At 38.2% G+C, this 25,000-nt stretch overlaps 1 protein-coding gene and 1 long non-coding RNA gene across 6 annotated transcripts in view; one reads left to right on the forward strand and one right to left on the reverse strand.

The window, feature by feature from the left end:
- Positions 1 to 2,304: 2,304 nt before the first annotated feature.
- LOC137997865 (uncharacterized) lies at positions 2,305 to 18,547 on the reverse strand. Of its 4 annotated transcripts, XR_011122617.1 has the most exons (9): positions 18,509 to 18,547; positions 18,298 to 18,428; positions 15,168 to 15,367; positions 7,526 to 7,611; positions 4,594 to 4,689; positions 4,022 to 4,060; positions 3,544 to 3,642; positions 2,913 to 2,960; positions 2,305 to 2,449 (listed from the first exon to the last, which is right to left on the reverse strand). It is a non-coding gene; the product is annotated as an uncharacterized lncRNA (long non-coding RNA). The 4 variants fall into 4 exon arrangements; XR_011122618.1 differs by having other exon boundaries at positions 15,168 to 15,310; positions 18,298 to 18,541; XR_011122615.1 differs by having other exon boundaries at positions 18,298 to 18,541.
- A 51-nt stretch (positions 18,548 to 18,598) lies between these two features.
- The window catches only part of LOC137997874 (cyclic GMP-AMP synthase-like receptor), a 7,914-nt gene continuing 1,512 nt past the window's right edge, over positions 18,599 to 25,000 (forward strand). Inside the window, exons 1-2 of one of the 2 annotated variants that reach the window (XM_068844194.1) lie at positions 18,599 to 18,705; positions 20,899 to 23,107. In XM_068844194.1, the coding sequence (XP_068700295.1) occupies positions 18,661 to 18,705; positions 20,899 to 23,107 (2,254 nt within the window). In that variant the 5' untranslated portion in view covers positions 18,599 to 18,660. The remainder of the gene's footprint in view (positions 18,706 to 20,898; positions 23,108 to 25,000) is intronic. The other variant, XM_068844202.1, reaches the window with a different exon arrangement.

A 25,000-nucleotide genomic window follows, 5' to 3' on the forward strand; every position in this document is an offset into this window, starting at 1 on the left:
AAGGACAACCTGGTTCCCAGGGCTTTTCTCCGCCCACCTTCTCCTCTGCGGAGAAAAGCCCTGGGAACGAAGTTGACACAAGGACAGAGAAAAACACTGACCCTGGTCAAATTTCCATTTGACCACCCTGGTCAGTGTTTTTCTCTGTCCTTGTGTGGGCCCACAATGGCCAGTGTTTTTCTCTGTCCTTGTGTAGGCCCATTTCCATTAGTAGGGCTAACACTCACATGGTTCATATGGGATAGAAACCTAGCACTTCAGATTACACTCTAATCAGTTAAGTCTGTTCAAATATAAGTACTACACGGCCAACGTTTGCAAAAACGTATTCCCCCCTTGTACTTGTACATGTTCATTGCCGTGACTTTAACATCTTCAGTTTCCACGGCCTGCTCCCGTCTCCCTTGTAGCACAGTCGGTAGAGCAGAGGTGATATAACCCGAAGGTCGAGGGTTCAATTCCCACCCTGGTTAGTGTTTTTCTCTGTCCTTGTATGGGCCCATTTCCATTAGTAGGGCTAACGCTCACATAGCTCATATGGGGTAGAAACCTAGCACTTCACATTACACTAATAGCTGACCTCGGTGAGCTCTAAGCTTGAGCCCGCGATATGGTCACGTGATACTGATCAGCGGATACTTTCTTTTGACAGATGTCAATTGATCATAACATGGATTTCTCATAAGCTTGTCTAATATCAAAGACGTATGCAGTAAACTAGCGTGATACTGGTAACATTGGCATATATGGAGGGGTGGACGTACGTACGGACGATGACGTCATGGCTATAAAACCAAAATTTCTCGCATCGATGGGTTACCATATTTTCTTAACTATGGTGCTCCGCGCTATCGGCTATTTAAATTTTTACATGCGACACAAGCCAGACCGAAGTAGCGGAGTTCACTGTTGCCCTTTGTATTAATTCAGTAGGTATCTTTTTCAATCACCATGATTTCAGTAATATAAATCCCTCCCCTGCGCAAGAGAGATTCCTCAACTTCAGGAAGCCAAAAAAGAAAATTATGCAATGAAATTTTCTTTGCAGTTCAGTTTCTTTCTCAGATCACCAAAAACGCAAGGGTGTTGCTTTTCACCTAGTTACAAACCGAAAAAATACAGGAGAGGCCAGGAGAATTCTTCGCGTCTGTTTCCCGGGGACTCTGAAATCAACGACAGGGATGCTCTTAACCTCCCTTGGCATTCAAAAAGTAATTTTGTTGTCGGAAGGTGATCAAAACCAAGGTCACACGTATTCTTGGTTTGCATTCACGTGATGAGACGGCCATGTTGGAGTACAACACAATAGAAAATGGCTCTACCAGTTTTGCATGATAATAGAGTCAAAATCCCAAAAGACATTTTACTGCATTGTTATGTACAACAACATGGCTGCCGTGACGTCAGATGCAAACAATCAATTGTGCTGCCATAATATAGTATAATTTAATTTCGACGGTGAAAGAAAACGATGAATTGACAGTTTTTGAGATACAACTTGAAACAATGTATACGGTAATTGCTTTGTCACCAATCAAAACGCGACAGCTCTAGTCAAAATTAAGACAAACATCTTTTAATAGTCAAAGAAGGCATCCCGCCACAACCAGATTACAACTTGAAATAGTATATAAATAGTACATTTCGAGTTCATGTCTTTCTTCTTTTCAAACCGAGTCTATATGCGAAGTTTTTGAGAGGGTAGTTGGTTGGTCAAAGAAGGCATCCCGCCACAACCAGATTACGACTGTAAATGGTATGTCAATACAACACTCAACCCGTGTTAATATCTTTCTTCTATTCAAACCGAATCAAGTGCGAAGTTTTTGTGATGGTAGTTGGTTATACACTGTACTTTACATATGAATACAAATTAATTGTCATAAGAAAAACTTTGCCCTTAGATTCGCTTTGAAGAGGAGGTAGACATGAACTCGGAAATGGCCTACTAATATTCCCCTCTAGTATCCCCAAGAGTCAACACTTTTTGCCAGGAGAGGAAAGTGAGGGAGGGAGGATTTCACAATGTTGGGTTTAAGTTTATTTGAAAATATGGGAAAAGGACAAAATGTGCCTTTTTATAAAGAGGAACTGTACTTTGCAAGCAGGGTTAATTCACGTGCACTCCACTCCAATAATTTGAAAGAAACATTCAAACTTGACACGATTAAGAAATCCCAACTTGTAGGTGACAACCAGAAGGCTATTACACGCATGAGTTGAATACAGGACCAATGAAGGAAAGTCCAGTGGGAATCTAACCCGGATCATTTTCAATCACTGGACCAAATTACCAAGCACAACTTGTTCTATACTTTTTATTGATTTACATATCATGCATACAAATACAACACCTATGTGCTAATTATATCTTCCAAAACAGATTTGACAGGAATCAAAGTGTACAGTGTATAATCATAGCTGCTTGAGATAACATAACGAGCCATGCCTGCAGACAAAAAAACGCAACATAAATGCAAATAGTATCGAATAGTATCGAATAGCATCATATTGAAAACGATCAAAATTAATTCATTGCTGTGAGAGCTCTGTACATCACTTTTGTTGAATCAGTGGAAGTTCATACGAACGAGACCTCAAGCGCATTATCTTCATTGCTCATCACAACTAGCAAACTATCAGATTCAGATGAATCTGGAGCGATACAGTGTATCTATTGTTTCGTCAACCACTGCTATTTAATAAATTATGCCAACCACTAGCTTATAATTATTGCCTGTTAAAACAATAACTTCTTTTGTTCCATCATGGTTGGCAAATTTTATCATCATAAGGAAATGTGTCATGTCGATGTTTGTAAACAAGAAATATCACTGTACGGCAGTTCTGAGCAATATTGACCGAAGGGGATGGCAGCTTAATGCTTATTCATGGTCTTAACAAAAACTTGCCTTTGCCCTTTATTAAAGAACTTTGTGTGACGTTGAGCCATCTGCTGTCTGAAAAATTAACGCACAAAAAAAATTAATACAGTGTTGATTATGTTTAGTAACTCAGTTATGTTTCCAAAATTTGTTCAGAACTCTGAATTAAAACAAGTTATCATCAGAAGATATTCTCACATTCCTCAAAGAAATTCAGAACAGGTCTGTGAAATATCTCATCACACAACAACGTCACATTTTGCAAATGAACAACCATTATAAATATTCCGTGTGACCACAACAATTTTTGTGGTATGATTTATAGCTATGAATTGCTGGTTTTCACTTATGTGATCAACAGCCATGTTTTTCAACGAAAGCAAAAGCAATCGTTTGCATAACAATAGAGTTAAATTCCCGGAGGATTTGGTCGGGGCACCAACATGGCGGTCGTGACGTCATGTGAAAACCGAGAATAGCGAGTGCTATGGCTCTGAAGCAAATCTCTGCAAATAGCAAAAATGACAACTACACAGTTTCTTGTAAATGCAAGTGGGTGGGGAGAACTGATTAAGTCATTCAAGCTGGTTATGAAAGTGAACTGTGATACATCATTAACAATAATTATTACACTGTATTGCTAACAGCTATCACCCACCTGTGTAAAAAAAAAAAAAAATTCAAGGTGGTATGAACAGTTCACCAGCACCTCTTGGGGCAAGCAACAGCTTAGACCATAAACAATGCAACGACTAGGCTGAAACATTAAATTGTAAACAATGCTAAGTCTGCACAATGTCCAAGGTGCAATAAATAATGTCATAACTATCAGCACATAAATTATGATTCTAGAAAAGATCTGTACATGCAAGTTATTGTTAAACACTAGATTCCAGTATGCCATGATTTAAGGTCAACCTGTGTCAGTACTCAGTCAATAAAACTATGTAAATGTACATGTATCCAAGTCAAGTTATTTAAATTCAACTTAAAACTAAACACTGCATACTGTAGTCTCTGATTTACCATTTCAACAAAGGCATTCAGGCATATGCTTGTCATTGTTGATTTCTTCATTGACAGCAGGCTGTATTTACTGAACAATATTTTTAATCCTACAAAATCTTAGAACCCACCTAAATGTCTTTTAGATCCACACTGCCACGGTTAACATGCTGTTAAATCCCAAAAAAAAAAAACCTGAATATTAGCACAAAAAAATTTGAGCCTGACTAACCAGAAAACTGTTATATCACACCAATTACCTATTGTAGATTTTTTAAATGCATAGGATGTCTAAAAAACAGTGCCTAATTCTTGTTAATATTATTTTACTCCAGCCAAAGTCATCCTTTTCAAAGGAAAAAGTTCACAAAGAGGTCAAAACTCCTTTATAGTTTCCTACTACTATGTTCAGTCAACAGTGGGACTTAGTATTTCTTAGATCTTACATGTAGACAAGATTCTTTTGGAAAGAATAACTCATCACAGGGACAAAAATAATGCTGCAAAGAAAATCAAGCTTCCACCACATGAAAAATAAACAAACTGCTGTCTCAGACAAGAATTTTCAACAGCAAAAGTTCTGCCATATGCTTGTCATAATTATCTTCCTCATCAACAGCCATACACAACTTAATCATCTCAGCACCCCAAATGACTTGTACATTTTATAACTTGATTACTGCCTAACACAGAGTTAGCTTACATGGAGTCACAGCTGTTGAGATGATTGTCATCTTTCCATTTTTGATAGTGCTCTTTCTGGACATCTAACTTGGACAACCCAAGGCTCTACATGCATCTGTTGGGAGCACAGATCATGATGTTTTGGAGAGTTAACAAATGAAAAGAGATTCATAAAGAAAGGAAAGGAAACAAAGGCAAACTCATAAACATCTTGTTTGTTTTACTATACTTTCGTATCATACTTCTGCTTGCAAAATACCATACACAAGACCTAAATATTGTGGCGCTGTCGGTTTATTTATTTAAAAGTTACTTCATTGCCACACACAAAAAAATATAATAACAGAAACTCAATAAAATGAGATAATGACAGCCTACAAAGTGCACCTTGTCAAACCAGAGATATCATGTTCAGACAAAGCAAAATTATGGTGATGAATATAAATGAGTTAAAAACAAGCATTTGAGTATTGCACACATTACTGTTCAAATCCGAATACCATGAACACTTTGGTTTGATTTTGAAATTTCCCATTGTACAGCAACCAATCAGCATAAAACAACAAACTAATTACCTTTAGTGGTTGTACACGTAGTTTAGTTTTCTTGCATCTTATTGGCTTTTTACTTGAAATACAATAACACTTCATAAATATTTCAAGTGTTCATGGTTTTCGGATTTTCACACTAACAATCTTGTCTGCTTGGACAGCATTGCTATCAAGCAAATACAACTAAGAATTAATTTTGCAAGATTTTAAGCAAAATTAATTATGCAAGCTTCCAATTAAAGTTTTACAATACAATAGGTTTATTAATAATTTGTCCTCGGCACAATAAACACAGAACATGTAAATCACTTGTGTTGATGACTACAAATTATTTTATGAAGACCACTCAGACAAGAAAAGAGAATGCTTTTGTCTTCAACGCTTCCAATATTAACTCTCAGAGAGCTGGGTTCATTCACGTCATCATTGTGGTTAGATGCAGATTTTAAAATCAAACAAAGATTAATTTCTATAATTTATGCACATATTTACTATAAGAAACAAGGTGAGTTTAAGCTATGAGGCTACTTACAATAGCCAGTCTTTTCATTTGAAAATCTTTTTCAAAGAACAAAATTGATCATGTAAGCCTGATGGTAACAAACATGTTTTAAACTACCGGTAGTCTTAAACTAGCTTGCGTTTCAGTTCCAACATGCTTGCATTTGCATTGAGCGCAAACGTGTTGACCAAAGTCATTAGCTTTTCGAAGCATTATTGCATCACTAAAGGTTTAATGATGCATTAGAATACTAATTTCACAAAATAAAACACTGTCTCCTTGTCGCACTATGCAAAGTTCGGCTTGCGGCCTATGAAAAACAAAGGTGCGCATTTTCAGATTTTTTCACCTCGCATACATGTAGCTGTGTTATGTAAACTGAAGTTACAAAATAACATTAATTTTGAAGTGAGCGAAAACAATTCAATGACAAGTGTAACAAATTCTCTAGAAAGCACTTGTAAACATATATACATGTATATATATATATGCATGCAAACACAAGACATCTGTGAATGGCTTTCCGACATGCTTGCGCCCTTCAGTATGTACATCTCAAGACTAAAAGGCACCAGGGACAATGATTTTGTCAACATTATTTTGGGGTGGTCTATTGCTTCAAAATACCATTCAAGATAATTTTAGTGACAAGAATGAAAATGCATACTGCTTTGTTTCAACATGAAGATGCAAAAATTGGATGCGATAAGCTGACTGAGTTTTACTTTCCGTATGAAAACAACCAAATTCTGATTCAGTTTTAATTAACTGAACTCTCCAATTGAGCACAATTCCTTGTGAGACAAACTAAACTTAAGTGGGAGGTGATGAAAGTCACCGCATCACAGAGATTTCAAAATAGACAAAGCAGCGATATGCAAATATTCCATTGCTTAGTCTCTAGTTCAGCAGTATCTTAATGCTCTAATAAATGTAAAGTGCAAGGCAACCAAACAAGAAACATTGTGGCAAACTAGCTATCATAGTTCACTTATAAACAGACAAACAATTTTGGTGCGGACTGAATAATTATCGCAATGTGGAAAGCGCAAAAAACACATGACATTGTAGAAAAGAGAATTTCTATAGCAACACACACCCCCCTTTGCTGAAAGATGTTTTTTAGTTTTGCTGCTAAACAAACAAAATTGTTCCATAAGGTATTTCAGAGACTGAGTTTTAGAATGACCTAGAATCTTTTTCGTGGTAGTTCCTCGCTGATAACGTACATGTACAAAACTGATTCATGCAATGCAGTTGCATGTCATATCAAGAACGTGACGCTCATTAAAACATTACACAGCTTCAATAACCCTTTGCTACTAAAGGATGATTTTCTAATTTTTTGGTGAGCAATGAAAAATAGACTTTTTGCTAGCATAGCGATCTCTGTAGTATTAAGCGATCAAACATGTTATCTGATACAATATTTTTTTTGCGTCCCTGAAGAGTTTGTGTGACTCCACTACAGACAACTTGCATTGGTAGATAATCACGTATTGTTTACTTTTTCTCGCTGATCAAATTGCAGTTGTCTTACAAGGAACTGAAGGTTCATTCAGTTCACTCTGTATTAAGAAGATTGTTTTAGGGCTCAATTGGAGAGTTAAAACTGGCTGGTAATTAAAACTACATCATCTCAGCACCCTACGTGTAGTTCATGGGTTGCAGGGATGGCACAGTGGTGAGAGCACTCGCCTCCCACCAATGTCGCCAGTGTTTGATTGCCAGACTCTACGTCATACATGTGGGTTGAGTTTGTTGATTCTCTACTCTGCATCGAGAGGTTTTCTTCTCAAAAACCAACATTTGACTTGATTTGCTAGAACAACTAGACACTTAAATAAAATTCCTTTCATTACATAACTTGATTACTGCTTACCACAGAGTTAGCTTACATGGATTCAAGGGTGTTGAGATGTCATCTTTCCCTTGTTGATAGTGCTTTTTCTGGACATCCAACTTGGACAACCCAAGGCTCTATCTGTTGGAAAGCACAGTTCATGATGTTTTGGATAGTTTACACACTCGAAAACTAAGACCTAAGACCCCGGGGTCTTTCGTACTACCAAAACTAAGACCGGGTCTTAGCTTTCATACAACAAAAACTAAAATCCCTTGTAAACAGTGAAAATTACAGGGAGGAACCCAGGAAAGCTTACCACTAGTCAGAGATTTGGGCACTGGATGTTGTCTACATGTTTTAATCCAAACAAACACAACGCCATGACATGCTTGCACCAAAGGTAAAAATAGGGTCTTTCGAATAACTAGAAGCTCAGACTGTTAAGTTAAACCTTTGGTTGTAACCACTAGGAATGGGATGAGCAACTTATTTTGTCAGTACACATTATTTTGTTATTCAATTTCCATTATTAATAAGTCCACAATTTAGCCGTACGTCACGTGAACAATAAAAGTCAGAATAAGCCAATGCCTTTTTTTACGTACATGTTGATGGTTTTCTGTTACAATTTTTTTGTTAAGCCAATTAAAACTTGTGTAAGGATTTAATTATCTGGGTTTGTTTACAATTACACCATTCTGTACAAACGGAAACTGGAATCTTCAAAACAAATCTATTTACAAGGCTACGCAAATGGCGTCCCCAACACAAAGCTCTGGTTAGCATTAGGGCCTCTTCTTGTTATGAATGAAGTGCTATTGAGAACGCGAATTTGAGAAACGTCAACAAAATATAAGATATGCGACCTTATATAGGAAAAGGGGGATTAAGGTGAATAACAAAAAAAATCGTTTTCTATCGTTTTAAACGCAAACGCGTTAAAACACCGTTTAAACGCATTTAAACAACGTTTAAACGCGAATAAAACGCGTGCGTAAGATTTCATGTCGGAAAAGCTTTACACAAACAACGCGTTTAAACGCTGTTAATTTTTGGTCTATTGCTTCAAAATACCATTCAAGATAATTTTAGTGACAAGAATGAAAATGCATACTGCTTTGTTTCAACATGAAGATGCAAAAATTGGATGCGATAAGCTGACTGAGTTTTACTTTCCGTATGAAAACAACCAAATTCTGATTCAGTTTTAATTAACTGAACTCTCCAATTGAGCACAATTCCTTGTGAGACAAACTAAACTTAAGTGGGAGGTGATGAAAGTCACCGCATCACAGAGATTTCAAAATAGACAAAGCAGCGATATGCAAATATTCCATTGCTTAGTCTCTAGTTCAGCAGTATCTTAATGCTCTAATAAATGTAAAGTTAAAACACCGTTTAAACGCATTTAAACAACGTTTAAACGCGAATAAAACGCGTGCGTAAGATTTCATGTCGGAAAAGCTTTACACAAACAACGCGTTTAAACGCTGTTAATTTTTGGTCTATTGCTTCAAAATACCATTCAAGATAATTTTAGTGACAACGTTTAAACGCGAATAAAACGTGTGCGTAAGATTTCATGTCGGAAAAGCTTTACACAAACAACGCGTTTAAACGCTGTTAATTTACCTCAAGTGAGCGCATAATTACATGGCTGCATGCTATAATATTATTATTGGGCATCATCTGGGGTTACTGTGATTTATTTAAAACAATGCAGCTCGACAAACCATCGAAATCTTGATTGTTTTAGTCGTTGCAAGTACTCGGAAAAGAGAAGAAATGCGAATTAGTCCAACCTAAATTGGCGGCGTTCTCATGAGGAACAAGACAAAACACTTAGCGACTCTAACAGTAAATTAAAGCATAAACAATAGAAATTTGTTTCAAATTTAGTGAGGAATGTACAAATGAATTTACAAGATGGTGTTAAGCACAAGTTGGCTTTGATGTGTACCCTGTGATTAGGGAGGGTCATCAGTAGGTTTCTCTTGTCATGTGCTATCATGTTTTAGAAATGTAAAACAGAACGTTGATTGTTGAATGCTGTTCGTGTTGGTCTTAGTAGAGTCGCAAACACTTATAAATCAATGAAATAAAATTCTGCATTGGGGTTACCAGCTGAGGCATTCTTCACATGCAAAACTTACTACCATTTTTCCTTTACTCATGTTTGATCAAGGCAGTTGACATAGCGGCTGTCTTCCGACTCTGAGCAACGACCAAGGCCCAAGCAAGCGAACGAAGATAAAACAACTCGTACCATCATTACAGGGCTCAACTAAAGCTGCATATAAAGTGTTACGTTCAAGCCACTAGAAAAGAAATTGATCGATGACTCACTATTTACCGCTCAAAAGAAATAAACTGATCTACAGATTTGTCGCGATCAGTCACGCAATCTTTCGAAATTTTAGACTTTTTGGTCATTTAGTACTTGTCAAAACGAGACATCAGTTTGTTTAATTTCCTGTTCGTTTATGATTTGCGATAATGAAAAGGGGTTGAATAAGCAGATATCGAAGCGCCAAGACACAAGCACGCTAATTTTGCAACAATATGATAGCCCTTTCAAACCTCTGAAATAACAAAAAAAGCAAAGCTCTGAAAGAAATGGAGCATACTTCTCTGAACCCATCCAACCTTCCTGAAACATTCGCGGGTGATTTGCAGTTAGCAGAGGAAACCTATATTTCATGAGCGAACGAGAGCAGATATATTCAGCGCCCTCGGCCAACGCTTCAACTTCGAGCCATTTAACCACACCGGAAGGTACCGGTCACAAAGATAGCAAAAAACGGCTCTTGCTTTCGTTGAATCGTTCGTTACTTCCCTCGCAGTTCGACAATGATTATATTATTATAGCGACAACTGAAAGAATCCGTAACATATAAATTCAAGACTATCCGATGGAAAGCCTGTTTGTGAACACCAAGGAAGTTCCGAAAAAATCAATTCGCTGATCAGATAAACCGGTTAATACTTGCGATACTACCAAATGTTCACGAATCTTGAAACGTTCCCAGTTTCACTGAATCGCTCCCTACTTCTCTCGCACCAAATGTTCAAGACTCTAAAAACGTTCCCAGTTTCACTGAATCGCTTCCTACTTCTCTCGCAACTGGTCATTTACCCTAGGTTTCTGTTTCCCTATCCAGGATAACAATGGAGAGAATTATACAACCCAGAAGTATTTGGTCAAGTCAATGCAATGTTTACTTTGTCACATTTCGATGAAATGTTTATGTGATTCGCTCATTCTTTGAATTACGTCCTTCTGAAAATGGTTACATGTAAATGTTGACCGCCTGTTTTCTGTAATTTTCTATTTACTCGAGGCATTATCAATAATGGTACAAACAATCCAATTTTTTCGTCGCTATGGGGCGAAAACCTTTTTTCAGTTGTTGCAGGGCGAGTGTCACGACATCGAATGCCGAATGCTAGCGGGGCGTCATCACTTCGATTCTGCTTCATTCTGGCGACGTGCTCTTTTGTCGCCAAAAAATCCGAAGAGGAAACACGAAGGAGGAAAATGTGAAGGTTTTAAAGAGTTTAAAAATATTAAAACAAGCTTGAGACAAATGGGAACACTTTCAAGCGTCGTTCAGTGGTTCGCGTTTCTTTGAGCAATATCGTTGGCTCTTGCCTGCAGAATCCGTAGGCTCAAATGAGACTGCTTGCTCCATTCTTAGGAAGACTCGAAAACCGAATCTTCTTTCCTGCTTGTGCTAATTGTCTGGTTGCCGTTGTTGATAGCACGAGATTCGTGCACTGCAAGTGGGCTAAAGTCGGTGTGCATGAGGCGCTCACAGAAAAAAGAATAGTAAATAATTAAAGACGGAATGTGATTCTTACTGCAAGACAATTTTTATCCACCTGCTATGTAAAAAGGAAAGGCAAAAGGTAAGTTTGCTGATGAATTGATCATTTTGACACAGTGGGTTGGAAGACATGCACCCTAATCTTCACATTTCATATAATAGAACAGGTAATTTATTCATTCAAATAAAACTAAATTAGCGTACTTTTCAGCATACGAAATGAAGTAATTGAAGCGCAACAGAGCCGTTTGTTTAAACGCGTTAAAAATCTGTTTAAATGCATACAAAATGCGTTTCCACGCGTTTCAACGAACGCGATTAAACGCGTTAAAACGTTGTTTTCGAAATTCACCTTAATCCCCCTTTTCCCAAATAGGGTCACATATTGCATTGACATATTAATTATAGGTCAACGCAGATAGTGAATGGAAAATCCACTAAAAAAGCTTTCCTTGCCAGAGTCATATGGCTATGTTGCGTAGTGTTGTCGCTTTCAAGTTTTTTTCAACACCACTTTTGGTCTCTTGATGAAGAGATAGTAAGCTACATTGCCTTTTTAAATACCCCAAAATTATATGATTTGAAGTAAACCAATTTGGTGCAAATCGTTTAATTCTTATAATTGCACAAGTAAAAGCGAAGTTTCAGAAAGGAAGTAACACTTGTCAGATTGTTTCTGGACTGTCAGTCTGTCTCCAGACTCTAAATTTTTCGTTTATTACACAAGTTTGACCATCAAAGATGTGTATTACACAACTTTGACCGGATTGTTTCCAGACTGTCAGATTGTCTCCAGACTCTAAATTTCTCGTTTATTACACAAGTTTGATCATCAGATGTGTATTACACAACTTTGACGGTCAAAGTTGTGTAATATACAAGTTTGACTGTCAATTTGTATATTACACAACTTTGATGGTCAAACTTGTGCAATAAACGAAAAATTTAGAGTCTGGAAACAATCTGACAGGTGTTAAGTGTGTATTCAAAACAAACAGTAAGGTAAAAATTGCTGAACAAAACGAACTCTCGATAACATCACTACTTTAATATTCATACACACGCTTAAGTTACAAGCGTCTGTGTGTCACACGAAATAAATGCAGTACAGCCCAAAAATAATACATGCACAAGAAGTGGCACAAGAAGGGAAAGAACCATGTTTTTGCAGTTTACATGTAGCCTTGCATTTAAGGTGCAAGAAGCTGGAAAGCTTGCTGCATGAAGTTATGACCGTAACTGAAAGAACCCACAGCAAGTTAGCATAGTCCACTCAAGCCAGTGCAGCTTGTTCAAAGAGAACATCATAGATGCTTTCTATTTCATAAATCGCTTCCAAGGAGGAAGGATATGTTATCTTTGCTCTTGGGACACACTCAGGCAGAGTTGTACCCTGATCCCAGAGGTTTTTCTGGAGCCACGAGAGAGTCACGAAGCGGTGAGAAGGAGAAAAACCTCTGGTAAACTTGGACTTGAATCTCACTTTCATGCAGATGCCAGGGTCAGGTTCGGATTGGTTGATATTTTTACAAACACGCAAATCAATACGATTGGTTCATTTGATTGGTAATGCTGAAGGGACATGTGATTGCTAAGTTGTCATTGGTCCTTTTGTAATTACATCAATTTGACGCACTTGACACAGCTGATATCTGCATGAAAGTGTGATTCAAGTCCAAGGTAACCAGAAGTTTTTCTTTTTCTCACTGCCTTGTAACTCGTCTTTGCCACTTTGCGAATTTTGTGCAGCTCAAGAAAAACTTGCAGAGCTGGACCTTTCATCAGTTGTAAGCAGAAACTTAAGATAAGGAAAGCCATCAACTCTACTTTGCAGGTCTAATATCACCTTTCCATTGTAAGAAGTTACCACATAGAAGTTCTCGCAGTCCAGTTTTCTTAATACAAAGTTCTGGCGGTTTCAACTTCTAACTGCAAAGAAGTTCTTGTGGCAAGTTTGAAAAAAATCTGGAAAGTACGTCATTTTCATGGGAACTACCTTAATCGCAATATAATGAGTTATCAGTTTATTAATTTGTCCTTGGCTTGATACATGTAAATACAGTACATGTGAATCACTTGTGTTGATGACTACAAATTTATGAAGACCACTCAGACAAGAACAGAGAATGCTTTTTTCTTCAACGCTTCTGATGAAACTCACAGTGAGCTGGGTTCATTCAAGTCATCATTGTGGTTACATTTACAGTACATGTAGCTCGGCAGATTAAAAAAAAAAAAGAGTCATAAGTTTATTCCTACTCAATGTATAGAGCATTTTCACTCACATGACCAGCAGCCATATGGGATTACTGAAACAAAAGCAAGTATTTGCATAAAAGTAAAGTTCAATTCCCCACCATCAAGGCTGCCATTCCTTTGTTTTGGAACACCAACATGGCTGCCATGACGTCATGTGAAAACGCTCTATGAGCAAGAAATTGAGTTTCAGCCACGAGGCTGCTAAGCCACTCTTCATTGGCAAAAACCTTTTCAAAGAACAAAATGTAAGCCAGACAGTAACATGTTTTATTATGTTTATTATTATTTTATTTACTAATTTAGAAGATGTTGGTATGCCTATGGGCAAAGAATGAAAGAAAAACAATGCATTGCATGATGTTTACAATTTTATTACAAATTACAATGAAAAACCATCAATCTGTGGAATGGGTGCAAATTACTGAGTGACTGCTCCACCCACTTTCGCTTGTACATGTTCAAATTCTTGCCAGGTGTTGCGTTCAATGCTACTTTTCAGGCCAGGGAACCTTTCTTACACTCATAGTGACAGCCAGTCCATGCTTGCATTTGCAACCTCTCCACTGGAAACAATTTTATCCATTTTCCCTTGGGACTCATGATTTTGAAAACATACCGTAAACGTCCATGTATAAGCCGCACTTTTTTTCACAAAATTGAAGCCATAAATCAAGGGTGCGGCTTATCCATGGATACCTCTGTGTTTGGAGTTTTAAAAAACCTAATTAATATTCATACAACTTCTTAAGATCTCAGTAAACAAACATACATGTAGAAACTGAGAGCATGTTGCTGTTGTTCATTGACTTTTTAATGAGTGGTGGCTCCTAAAGGAGCCGTTTGTGTCTTCGAGGTTTATCGGCGAATCTTGCTCTCCAAGAGTTCTTTCAAGCGATTAATTTTTGCTTTACTCAAACAAGTAAACACCAACCTACAAGCAATCTGCATTCCTCCGCACAGCTGTTTGCAGTGACGTTTTGGCAGTCACCTCCACGCATATCTTTCTGCCATGTGCAATAAAATACCACAAAATTCCATAAAATATTTGATAAAATACCACAAAATTCGCCGTAAATGGCCGACTGTTTGTGTCCTTGACCACCTTCTCGGCAAATTTGTCGACTGCATTATCAAGCTCCTGTTTTGCATGAATTTTTTCGCCTATTGCCGGTACATCTTTATAGACGTGGTCATGATACCCAGGCCCTGGCCCAGACTCCTCCCCACATTTAAAGCTTGGCTACTAAGCACTCGTTCATTTTGTTTCAATATCAAAGGAATTGTTTGTTCCTGTTGGTTTATAGCAATAGAACATTACTGGAACTTCAAACTTTATTGTATTACATTTTTTCCAAAATCTGCGCTTCTAAATTCGGGGTGCGGTTTATCTACGGATGCGGCTTATACATGGACGTTTACAATAATTATCTTTTCATTGTTGTGATTGTTCCGGAAACACCTTGACAGCCAAAGCTGGCTACTGCTCACATCGTGGGAAAGAATTTCATCAAAATGTTCCACTGAAGTGGACAGGTCAATCACTCAAATAATTCTGGCCCATTCCACAGATCAGTTGTTTCGTAGTATTTGTAATATCAGGTATCTTACCTCAATTGGTAAAGACAATGTAAACTAGTCAGAGCACTTCACAGAAAATTGAATGTCAAATGAAGTTTTTCCTCTGTACCAGCAACTGCAACTACTGTACACAAAGCAGCTTTTCTGTCCATGCATCTTGCGTACATCTACAGCTGTAACCAGATAAAATGCCAGTTACTGGATTCTAAAACATGCCAAGCACAGCTAAACTGCAAACAAAAAGTTAAAGATTTCGTTTGACAGCTCTTTTGAAATCACACTTCACCTATTAAGTTATGTTCTTTAAGATAGTGAGCCATCAAGTCACCCAAAGTTCAGTCATCTCGCCCAGTATCACGAGTTGCAGTATGTCGCTTGATTACGCAGTTCCAATAATCTCGAAATTTGAAGACTATATGAAATAATAGCCGAAATGAATGACTTCGGTTTGGAATTTAAGTCATTTTGTTGTTATTTACACCAAAAATATAAGCTTAGCTTACTGCCATTTTCATAATTCTTCAGAATCTCACCTGCAAGCTGCACCAACCGCCAAACTGCATTTTGGCTTAGCTTCCATCAATCAAATTTCTAAACATAGCCGGGAAGATTGATTACACCCCCAGAAAGTGAACTGGAGTTTTTGTTTACTTCACAGATCAAATTCCATTACAACATGCTTTTAGAAATTCTTCAGTAAAGAGATTTGTAAAGATTCCATCACTTTCCATCGGCATCGAGTTTGAATGTACAACTATCTACCGAAGGAGCCAAAGATGCTGATCGGTGGTTTATGTCATGCATCAATTGATTTCGTCATCTGTGGTTGGCAAGTTTGATTGATGGAAACCAAAACGCAGTTTCGCTGTTGGCGGTTGAAGATGAATTCGGCAGGAGGAACCGCAGAATACCCAACCACATCAAAGAAGAGTGCTGAAAAACCTTGATACACGGCTATGAAGTTGTGTGTGAATTACGGTACTTTAAAGCCTGCTATTTCATATTTTTATTCTTTTGTTTTTAGTTTATTATTCCAGTTGGCAAATAATGTTTTTTTTCCAACTTAACATAGAAAGAAGCTGTGCAATTAGCAAAGTAAGAAAGTAATAATCACACGCGTGATAAACGATTTTCAATTTGCATTAGTTTTCATCGAGAGCATTAGGCAATTAAAGCGGGATAAATACGGCAATACACAGTTTTTAGGAACAGTTTCATTAATGACTTTTGATGAGTAGCATGATCACGGTACCCATTTCTGTAACATACCTAAAAATTGTGAAATTGTGTTTATTGGGGTGAAAATCACTTATTTTCGCTTATTTCACACCCAGACTTTCATATCTTTCTAATTGTTCGGAAAATATTAAAGTTTGGTCTGTTAAAACTGAATTTTTGATTTACCCATGACCCCTTGCAGGCGTGGTCTTTCATACAGATAGTCAATTTTGAGGCAAATAAAAAGTAAAAACAGAAAGCTTTCACTACATGGAGGATCGCATCCCCTCATTTAGTTCTATAGACACCCTAAACGCTGGCTTTCTGCTCCACTTTTTTTCTCCACTTTACAATTTGAGGTCAGAGCAGATGTCTCTCTCAATTTCCTGAAAATTGCCCCTGAAAAGACATTGTGGACTTCCCAATAATATCCATAGAGGAAAGGTTACCAAGCCTTGTGAAGCACATAGAAATCATGGCTTCTTTGCGAAGTAGGTTGTGATGTTTACTGGCACTCAAGACTTGGTTCAATATGGCCCAGCATGTTAAAAAAAATGTAGTGACTCAGTCAAAGGCTAATATTTTTGCGACCCTGAAAGCTATGACGACGAAACTGTGGAAATAGCTAGGGGAACTTGTGAGCATTCAGAAAATGCTTGGTTGGAACCCAGTTATGCTTTGGTTGGATCAGGAGCAACATTGAAAGAAGTGGTCTCGAAAAATATCTTGCGTAATTGCGGAACAGAAAAAGCGTAGCGACTGTTTTGAGGAGTCATTTCTCCATTCGTAGTGGATCCCTCAAACTAATTTTTCTGTACGTTAAAGCACAAGGTATGAGCATTTAGTTGAGATGGTTTTGAACCCACAGATATCAATTGAAGACTTGTTTCAAACAATAACCTAGTGAGCGCCAGAATTCCAAAACACAGCGTTACAGTAAGGAAACTACGGAATTTTGAATCTTCTTAATGTATTTTAATAAACTTGAACTGTTGAAATTTGGCTCATATGTAGTATTTACTGTGTGTTATCAGTGGTTATTGTCCGTTAATCCACACAAGTGTTCTGTCTTATGAAAAATGGTTTTGAAGACTTTCAATTTGAAAATTGTGTTACGTGTTACACTCAAAATGTTCCTATTTTTCTATCCTTTTTCTTTGTTTTCTCAAGAAAAGAAAGTTGCTTACCCTTTTTACACCCTGTATGCTAATCAACAGCGACAACCTTAGCATTCAGCAAAAATATAGCTTTATTGAAGACGTTAAACTTGGGTATGGTGATTGTGCTACACATCTTTTATATTTTTCCTTACTTTCGGTTTTAAAACTATACTGGAAGATTTAAAAATTATCACATTACCCGCACCTTCCTACAACCCACACCAACAACTGTTTGCGGAAAAATTAACACATTACCCGCGGGTAATCGCCCGGAAATTACGGTATGTTACATGACGTTGGCGGTTCTCATGTATCACATCAACGTATGGTCACGTATCTGCGTATCCACTTGGCTTGGTGTTCCAACGGCATATCCACCCAATTTAGGTTACTGCTTCGAGGTGGCAGGGTATTCTGCAATTAAGCCCCGCACAATTATGAACATCGCAGTAAGGCAATTTTTTGTCATTCGCGTTCGCCTGCGGCTACAGGAATTTTTTCCTCAAAGCGTTAGTGAAAATTACCCCAAAACAAATGCAATAGTTTATCATAAACCTAGAGCAACCCTAAAATCTGTTTTAATACATTTAAGAACGAAAACCAGTGCCGCAGTTTGAGCAAACGTAAGGTAAGGGCCAGGGGAGAAAAGTGTGAAGATATGGTCCAAAGGTTGATGCGCTCAAACCAAGTAGTGTAACAGTGCATTTTTTCTTCAGCGTTTCCGCGAGTATCCTTGCCATCACAGAGAATGTCAGAGATTCTTAATACAATAGAAACCTCACCTTAACGAGAACCAGAGACCGAGAACAACATGCCTTCCCCACGTGTTCTTGACCGAAATAATGTTGGATTGTAACAAGTGCCCTTGGGCTCCAACTTCGCACAAAATAAACTGCGTCACCTCTGTAATGAACTAAGAAATCACCTCAAAGGTTGTTGAAGAGATATTAAAGAACAACTCCACAGTTGTTAGCCGCAAAAAGTGAACCTCACCAACACAACGATTTCACTCTAATACCGCATGGTTTTTTTTGTGAGAACCGCAAAGGCACATGGGATAGAACACAGCAGCCAAGCCTTGGAAAAACACCCACCGGAAAAACAAAGACCTGGAAAGAAAGATTAAGTGACCAGACGCACAATTAATGTTGTTTTCCTGTCGTTTACAGACGCTGGAGAGTCATTTCAAGGTAAATTCCGAGGGGCCTTTGTTTTCAACAAACCCTAGCCCGGCAAGCCGGTATGTGGGACCCTCACGCCCCCCGTCAAGGAAAAAACATGGCACATTTCTGCACATCAGTCTTAGGTGGAAGCCATGAAGTCCTTGTACCTCATTTGGATTTAAACCTTTGTCTTTCTAATCCATGTATTCCTCTATTAAATATTGTTGTGTTATATAAATAATCAGCTGTCCCTCTTGGAAGAAAGTCTGACACGGAAGAGAAATGTAGGAAATAAGTTGTTTTTATTGATCACATTTATGCACTAGTCATTTGTTTCCCCCACCCCCTGACCCCCGGGGATGGGTAGGGAAATTACATTTGAATGGTTGTAAAGTAGGTGTATTTCCACTGGGGACTAGAACAGACAAACACACGTAATTCCCCCACCCCTCTGTTCCTAAAAGATTCTGAGTCATCAAGGAAATGTCAGGGAGATTACCACAATATACAGTTCTTGCCATTTGTGTGTGCCACATGAACTATATAAGGAACAAAACAAACAAAAAAAAAAACTGGATAGAAACAAGACAGGAATAAGCAACCAATAAAGAAAAAGTTTAGACTCCTCCCACCACCATATTGATTTTGCACGTGTAAAAATACTCATTACCATTGCTCTTCGTTTCTTTTCAGTCCCAGTCCTCCTAGGTAAGAATTCCCCGATATTTCCCCCTGTATGTCCCCGGAGGGGTAGGGCAGAGGGACAAAAATCTTGTAATTTCCCTACCCCCTAGAGGCGTAATTGTGGCGTAATCTCGCGTAATTGCCCTAGTAATTTCCCCATATGTCCCCACTATCCCCGGGGGTCGGGGGGTGGGGGAAACAAAAGACTAGTGCATTAGAGGTAGAACCATCATCTTCTGGAGGCCTGCAACACCATGCATTTCCAGTTTTAACTTTGAATGAGCATTAACGATAACTATGTACTTTTTAACTTTGAATTATTATTAATTTTAAATTGGAGAATGTAATAGCAAATTATGTAGAATGAATGAGAGAAGTAATATATACATTTATTATAGATATTGATGAAATACCAAGATTTCTCCTTTTACTAAAAAATCATAACTTCACCGCACGCAGTGAACATATCATTTTTATCTTTCACATGTGAGGATATAGGTGTTGTCATGGTAACCAACATGATTAGCCAATAAAACGTGAGCTTTCTCTTCGTTGTAAGATACTTCTGTGCTTTAATATAATTCTTCTAAACTACATTAACATTTGTATTGCAAAAATTGACATTATCATGATTTGTTTTTCATGACTTTCATATCGTTTCATTTTACATAACAGTCGTGTTTTAGCAGTTGGTGACCACTTTTTCATCATTTCGAAAATGAATAAAACAAGTTGTTTTCATCAATATCTATATAATAAACAGAACATTACATGGCCGCTTGGGGATACGAATATTATCTTCTCATGCTGAAAGTATCTCTCTATGTTCGTTGGCTTCGCTCACTCGTGAGAGATACTTGCAGCACTCCAAGATAAAATTCTTATCCCCACGCGGCCATGTAATATCCTCTGTTTATTTCAAGCGTTGTAGAATGTCGAACTACACGTAGAGGAAATCAAGTGCATTTTAGTGAATCTGGGTTTTAAGATGTAAATTTTCAGAAAAATCCTTCAATAGTACGGTCAGTAATTGGCCTAGATAGGAATTTTGTCATGCTTAGAAACCACCATACTGATTCATGTCAACACAAGAGAGTTTGTCATCACTGGCTGTCAAAACTGATTTAGTGGATGGTAGTACATGTACGTATTATTAATCGTAATCCACCACACTAAATCATTACTTACCTACTATAATGTCTCCCAAATAAATTGTGTGTGTTTCAATCCCCTCCCATTCGTAACATTAAAAAGCGTGTGGGCTACTAGAGGTATCCTCAGATTGCTTTTGCGTTGTGTTTTAAGCTCTTCTCTGATCATGCTCATTTTGACATGCAAATTCTCTTGCAAAAGTAAGCCCCATAGAGCCAAGTGCTCTTTGTCATAATTTTACTGTGGGTTTGCACTGTTGAAGCTAGTGAGAGGACTATATTAATTTTCAGCAAATCTAGGAAGCGATTAATATTAGAAATTAACATTACGGGAGCGATTAATATTACAAATCAACTTTACTATTCTTTTACTCTTCTTTTACAGAAATCAATGGCTCTAAGTGCTTCCAAAGATGATGAATTCAATACTGATTCTAGAACTGAAGTATTGGGAACAGCTGGAATATTTGGAAGGTTCCGTCTGCGGAGCAACGTGTTTAACAGAAGTTGCACATTCTCTGTCTTGAGTGCATGGTCCAGACAACAGTATTGCAGATCAGTAGATCCTTGGAATGATTGGGAACTTAAGTATAGTGATGAAACGGATTTTCCTCTAGGAGATCGCAACTTTCTGGATGAGATATTGTCTGTGGGTAGAACAAGTAAAGAGGAGGAGGCTGGAGAGTATCTATGTGTAGGGTTCGAGACAGAAGCTAAAAACAGCACACTAGTACGCTCTGATGGCATGTGTTATGCTTCGGAGATTAAGGATGAATTTGGCTGTGACTTCGTCAAGAACACCCAAAGAGATGTCAAAAACGTTTTTGCAATGACAAATTATAGTGGTCCAAATGCGATAGCAAGTAATCAAATGAGCGATTTGGGTGAATCAGTATATGTAAAGACAGAGCCGCTTGGCTCTGGATTTCTGAAGGATTTGACAGACTTTAGTTTAGCGGATGAGAGTGGAAGTGAATCACTGCAAGGCAAAGATCTGAGTGGGAACTTCCAAGAATTGGAACAGTTAAAAAAATGGACTGATCCTAAACCAACGCCGGCTCTCAAACAAGGACAAGAGACTCCATCAAGGAACCAAACCTTTCGTTTGGAGAATCAAGGGAAAAATGAACAAAGCAGTTTAGACGAACTAGAGGTATTTTTGATGGAACTTAGTGATTCAGAAGCGTCTTTTTGCAGCTCTGAAGAAGCTGAGGAGATTAGACATGATGTCGAGTCAATGATATCGCATATATGCAACAACTTGAAGACGTACAGAATGTTTCACAACTGTGCGCTTTTGAAAACAGGAAGCACATACGAAGGACTTAAAATTGGAAAGCCTGATGAATTTGATTTTATGATCGTGTTACCTGCCTTAGCTGATGACCGTGTTCTGCAGTTTTCACAACACAAGTATTTTGAGTGGCATTTGGCTCACTTCAAGGTACTGAACAGGGAATTCTTCAGCGACCTGTTAACGCAAAATGCCGAGGATGATGAAATTGAAGTTGAAGAAGACAGCAACGAGGACCAGTTTATGGCTAAGGTAAGAGACAAGGTTAAAACAAATGTTAAAGAGCAGCTTAAGAATGGACAGCTCCTACCATCCGGATGGGAGTTTGTAGAAATTCCTACTCTTGATGCGTATACTTTACCACGCATGGCGGTAACCCCCATCCTGAAGTGGACAGGCCAAGAATTCAAAGACCTATACATTAGCATTGATCTATCTTTTGCTATTCCTATTAAAAAGATCCCCTTGTGGACCTTTGGAAGGCAATTATTTTTGACAAATAAGCAGACTCTTTCGGCTCGAAAGGAGGGGAGTGATAATGTGCTTTTAACAGATGGTGATCAGTTGTCGTATGTTTTGATTAGAGACAGCAAAACTTGTCGTTTCTCGTTTTCCTGTCAAGAGCAGGAAATTATGAATTCCTTTGACCTACATGCTGGAGAAAAGCGTACCTTTCGTCTCGTAAAGTTCCTTCGACAGTCACTGATGGATCAAACATTTGATGCCGATCTGCAACAACTTAAATCTCCGATTTCCACCTACTGGCTTAAGACCATTATGTATTACCTGCTTAAGAAACACGAAAAAGACCCTCACGCTTGGTGTGAAGGACATCTAGGAACCAGAGTTCTTGAGATTTTCAAGGTGCTTCATTCCTGCCTGATTTCATCAAAACTTTACAGCTTTTTTATCCCTGGATATAACCTGTTATTCCTGAAGGGTGATGAAGCAGTGGCATCTAAAGTTAAGGAAGTTATAGATATTCTCAGTGACCTGAAAAATGGTCAAGCGACACGACAGCAAGTGCAGCAAAAAATGGTGTCCAAAATGAAGATGAATCAAGACCTTCTCTACGGGCAAAGGCGAGAACATCTCATAAATTTGTTCTACATATACGCCTACAATGACTACGAATCCGAGGACCTTGAAACCATCAAGACTGCTTTTATAAACCGATTTTTTCCTGAAAAAATGGAAGTACTTGGCGAGGGCAAAAATCTCCGTTTACTCGAGGCTGGATGTATTGTTGACATTGATGCTGAGCTGGAAAGGATGTATAGCGAAAAATTCACATATTTCAGTTAAGTAGATTACGTAATGATGAGTTAATCAGTGAGGGTGGTTTGCTATTGAACATCTCTCGCAACTATACGGGTTTCGAACTTAAGGGATTTTATGGTCGTAGTAGTGATGGGGAATTCAAAGCGATCATGCCAGCAACCTATTGCTCAGTCAATTTTTACTGAGTAAACCACCTTTTAAATCTGCAGGTGCTATATATACTTTGGTACACTTGTCGTGTTTTAAAAGATACGAAGTGGTTGTTGCTTCCCTTTTTTCTGATTTCGCCAAATAGGACTAACATGTTGGTTTGTTCACTGAAACTAGCCTGCGAGCAGGCTCTCTTGTTCAGGACTGATTATTTTGGCGGAGCCGTAAGCATGCACGCGCAACTGATTGCTCAACTGTTTATTTACTAAGTAAAACGTTTACTCATTCTACAAAGTGCCCCTCTGGCCTACAGGTTCAACAAAGTCATGTTCCTCAAAGGGACAGAGCTGAATCTTAACTGCGCATGTCGTAAGCGCGTACCAGGAAAAACTGAGGACGGCAAACACAAAGCTATCGCAACAATAGACCTTTTTGCAGGTACGGCGGCCATTTTGATTTCTATTGTTTCGAAAGACATTATGGGATGCTCAGGGCGCAAATTAATATGTATTTGCCCCCTGAGCATCCCATAATAGCTATTCGAAACAATAGAAATCTAAATGACCGCCGTATCGGTAAAAGAGCCTATTACATAAGATGGCAGATTTCAAAGATTTAAACACCTCGAAAATTTTACTCTTAAATAAGAATATTACAGTGAATTTTAAGTGTTAAGCTTCTGCAAGGCCTTCACCTGTTATCGAGACATCGTATCTCTTCTCTGATGTTTTTTTGTCTGGACTGATACCTGTAAAAGTGTCTCGAAAAATGAAGTTTGCTCGCGCAGCGTTACTCTTGATTATTATAAGATCAGTGTGCATTACAATAGGACAATCACATGACTTTTGCAGGGCATATAGTTTATTTGTAGCCCGCGAGTAGCATCATTTGCGCTCGAGCGGAGTGAGGGTGCAAATGATGCTACGTGGAGGAAAAACAGCTGAGCGAGCACATGCGAATTTCATTTGTTATAAGGCAACCGCTGATTGGCTAGACTTCGAGTGCTCATGTAAGGGAATTCCTGATTGGCTGGTTTTTTTTTTATGCGAACCAACCATGGGTCGATGGAACCAAAATTCTCGATTGCTTCAAGACTAAAGCCGTGTTCACACTCAACGGTGATTATGATCAACTGAAGTATATATCAGGCTATCATACTCCATTCAATTTTATTCAATTATGGTTCTGTTCACATCTGCGAAAATTCAAATACAATACGCAGGGTAACCTCACAGTGTGAGACAAAATGGCGGCGTATCGCGTGGCTGCCAGGATTATCATCACCATCATGTGCTTGAGGCGAGAACCAAGGATAATATCTTCCGAGTATAGAAGAAGACAAATCCAAACCTTCGCTCCATAAAGCGATCAAAAGTTTCGTCTGCTCATACCACCACGTGCTCGCCATTCTGTTCAATTACGCATTGTAATTACTTCAAACAACCCCTTTGAGGTTGTTTGAAGTAATTATAATCCAGTCATAATCAGGGACTGCAATTAGTTGAAGTGAACCCATTTCATATTTAATTCGATTATAATTCGATCATAATCGAGGCCTAATGTGAACACGGCTTATGACTGCTCCCATCGGCAGCAATAATTTCCATGCGTGAAATCTAAAACTAGACCAGAAAAGTTGTCAGAGGGCTGGACTTTACCGGGAATAAAACCAAGAAAGCGTTCTGATTTTAAACTCGGTTGAGCCGTCTATCTTATTTGCCACTTAACTCCAAACTAATATACAGGTGTCTTTTGTCAGAGA

The sequence above is a fragment of the Montipora foliosa genome, chromosome 1, assembly GCF_036669935.1.
Source record: "Montipora foliosa isolate CH-2021 chromosome 1, ASM3666993v2, whole genome shotgun sequence".
NCBI classification, from domain to species: domain Eukaryota; kingdom Metazoa; phylum Cnidaria; class Anthozoa; order Scleractinia; family Acroporidae; genus Montipora; species Montipora foliosa.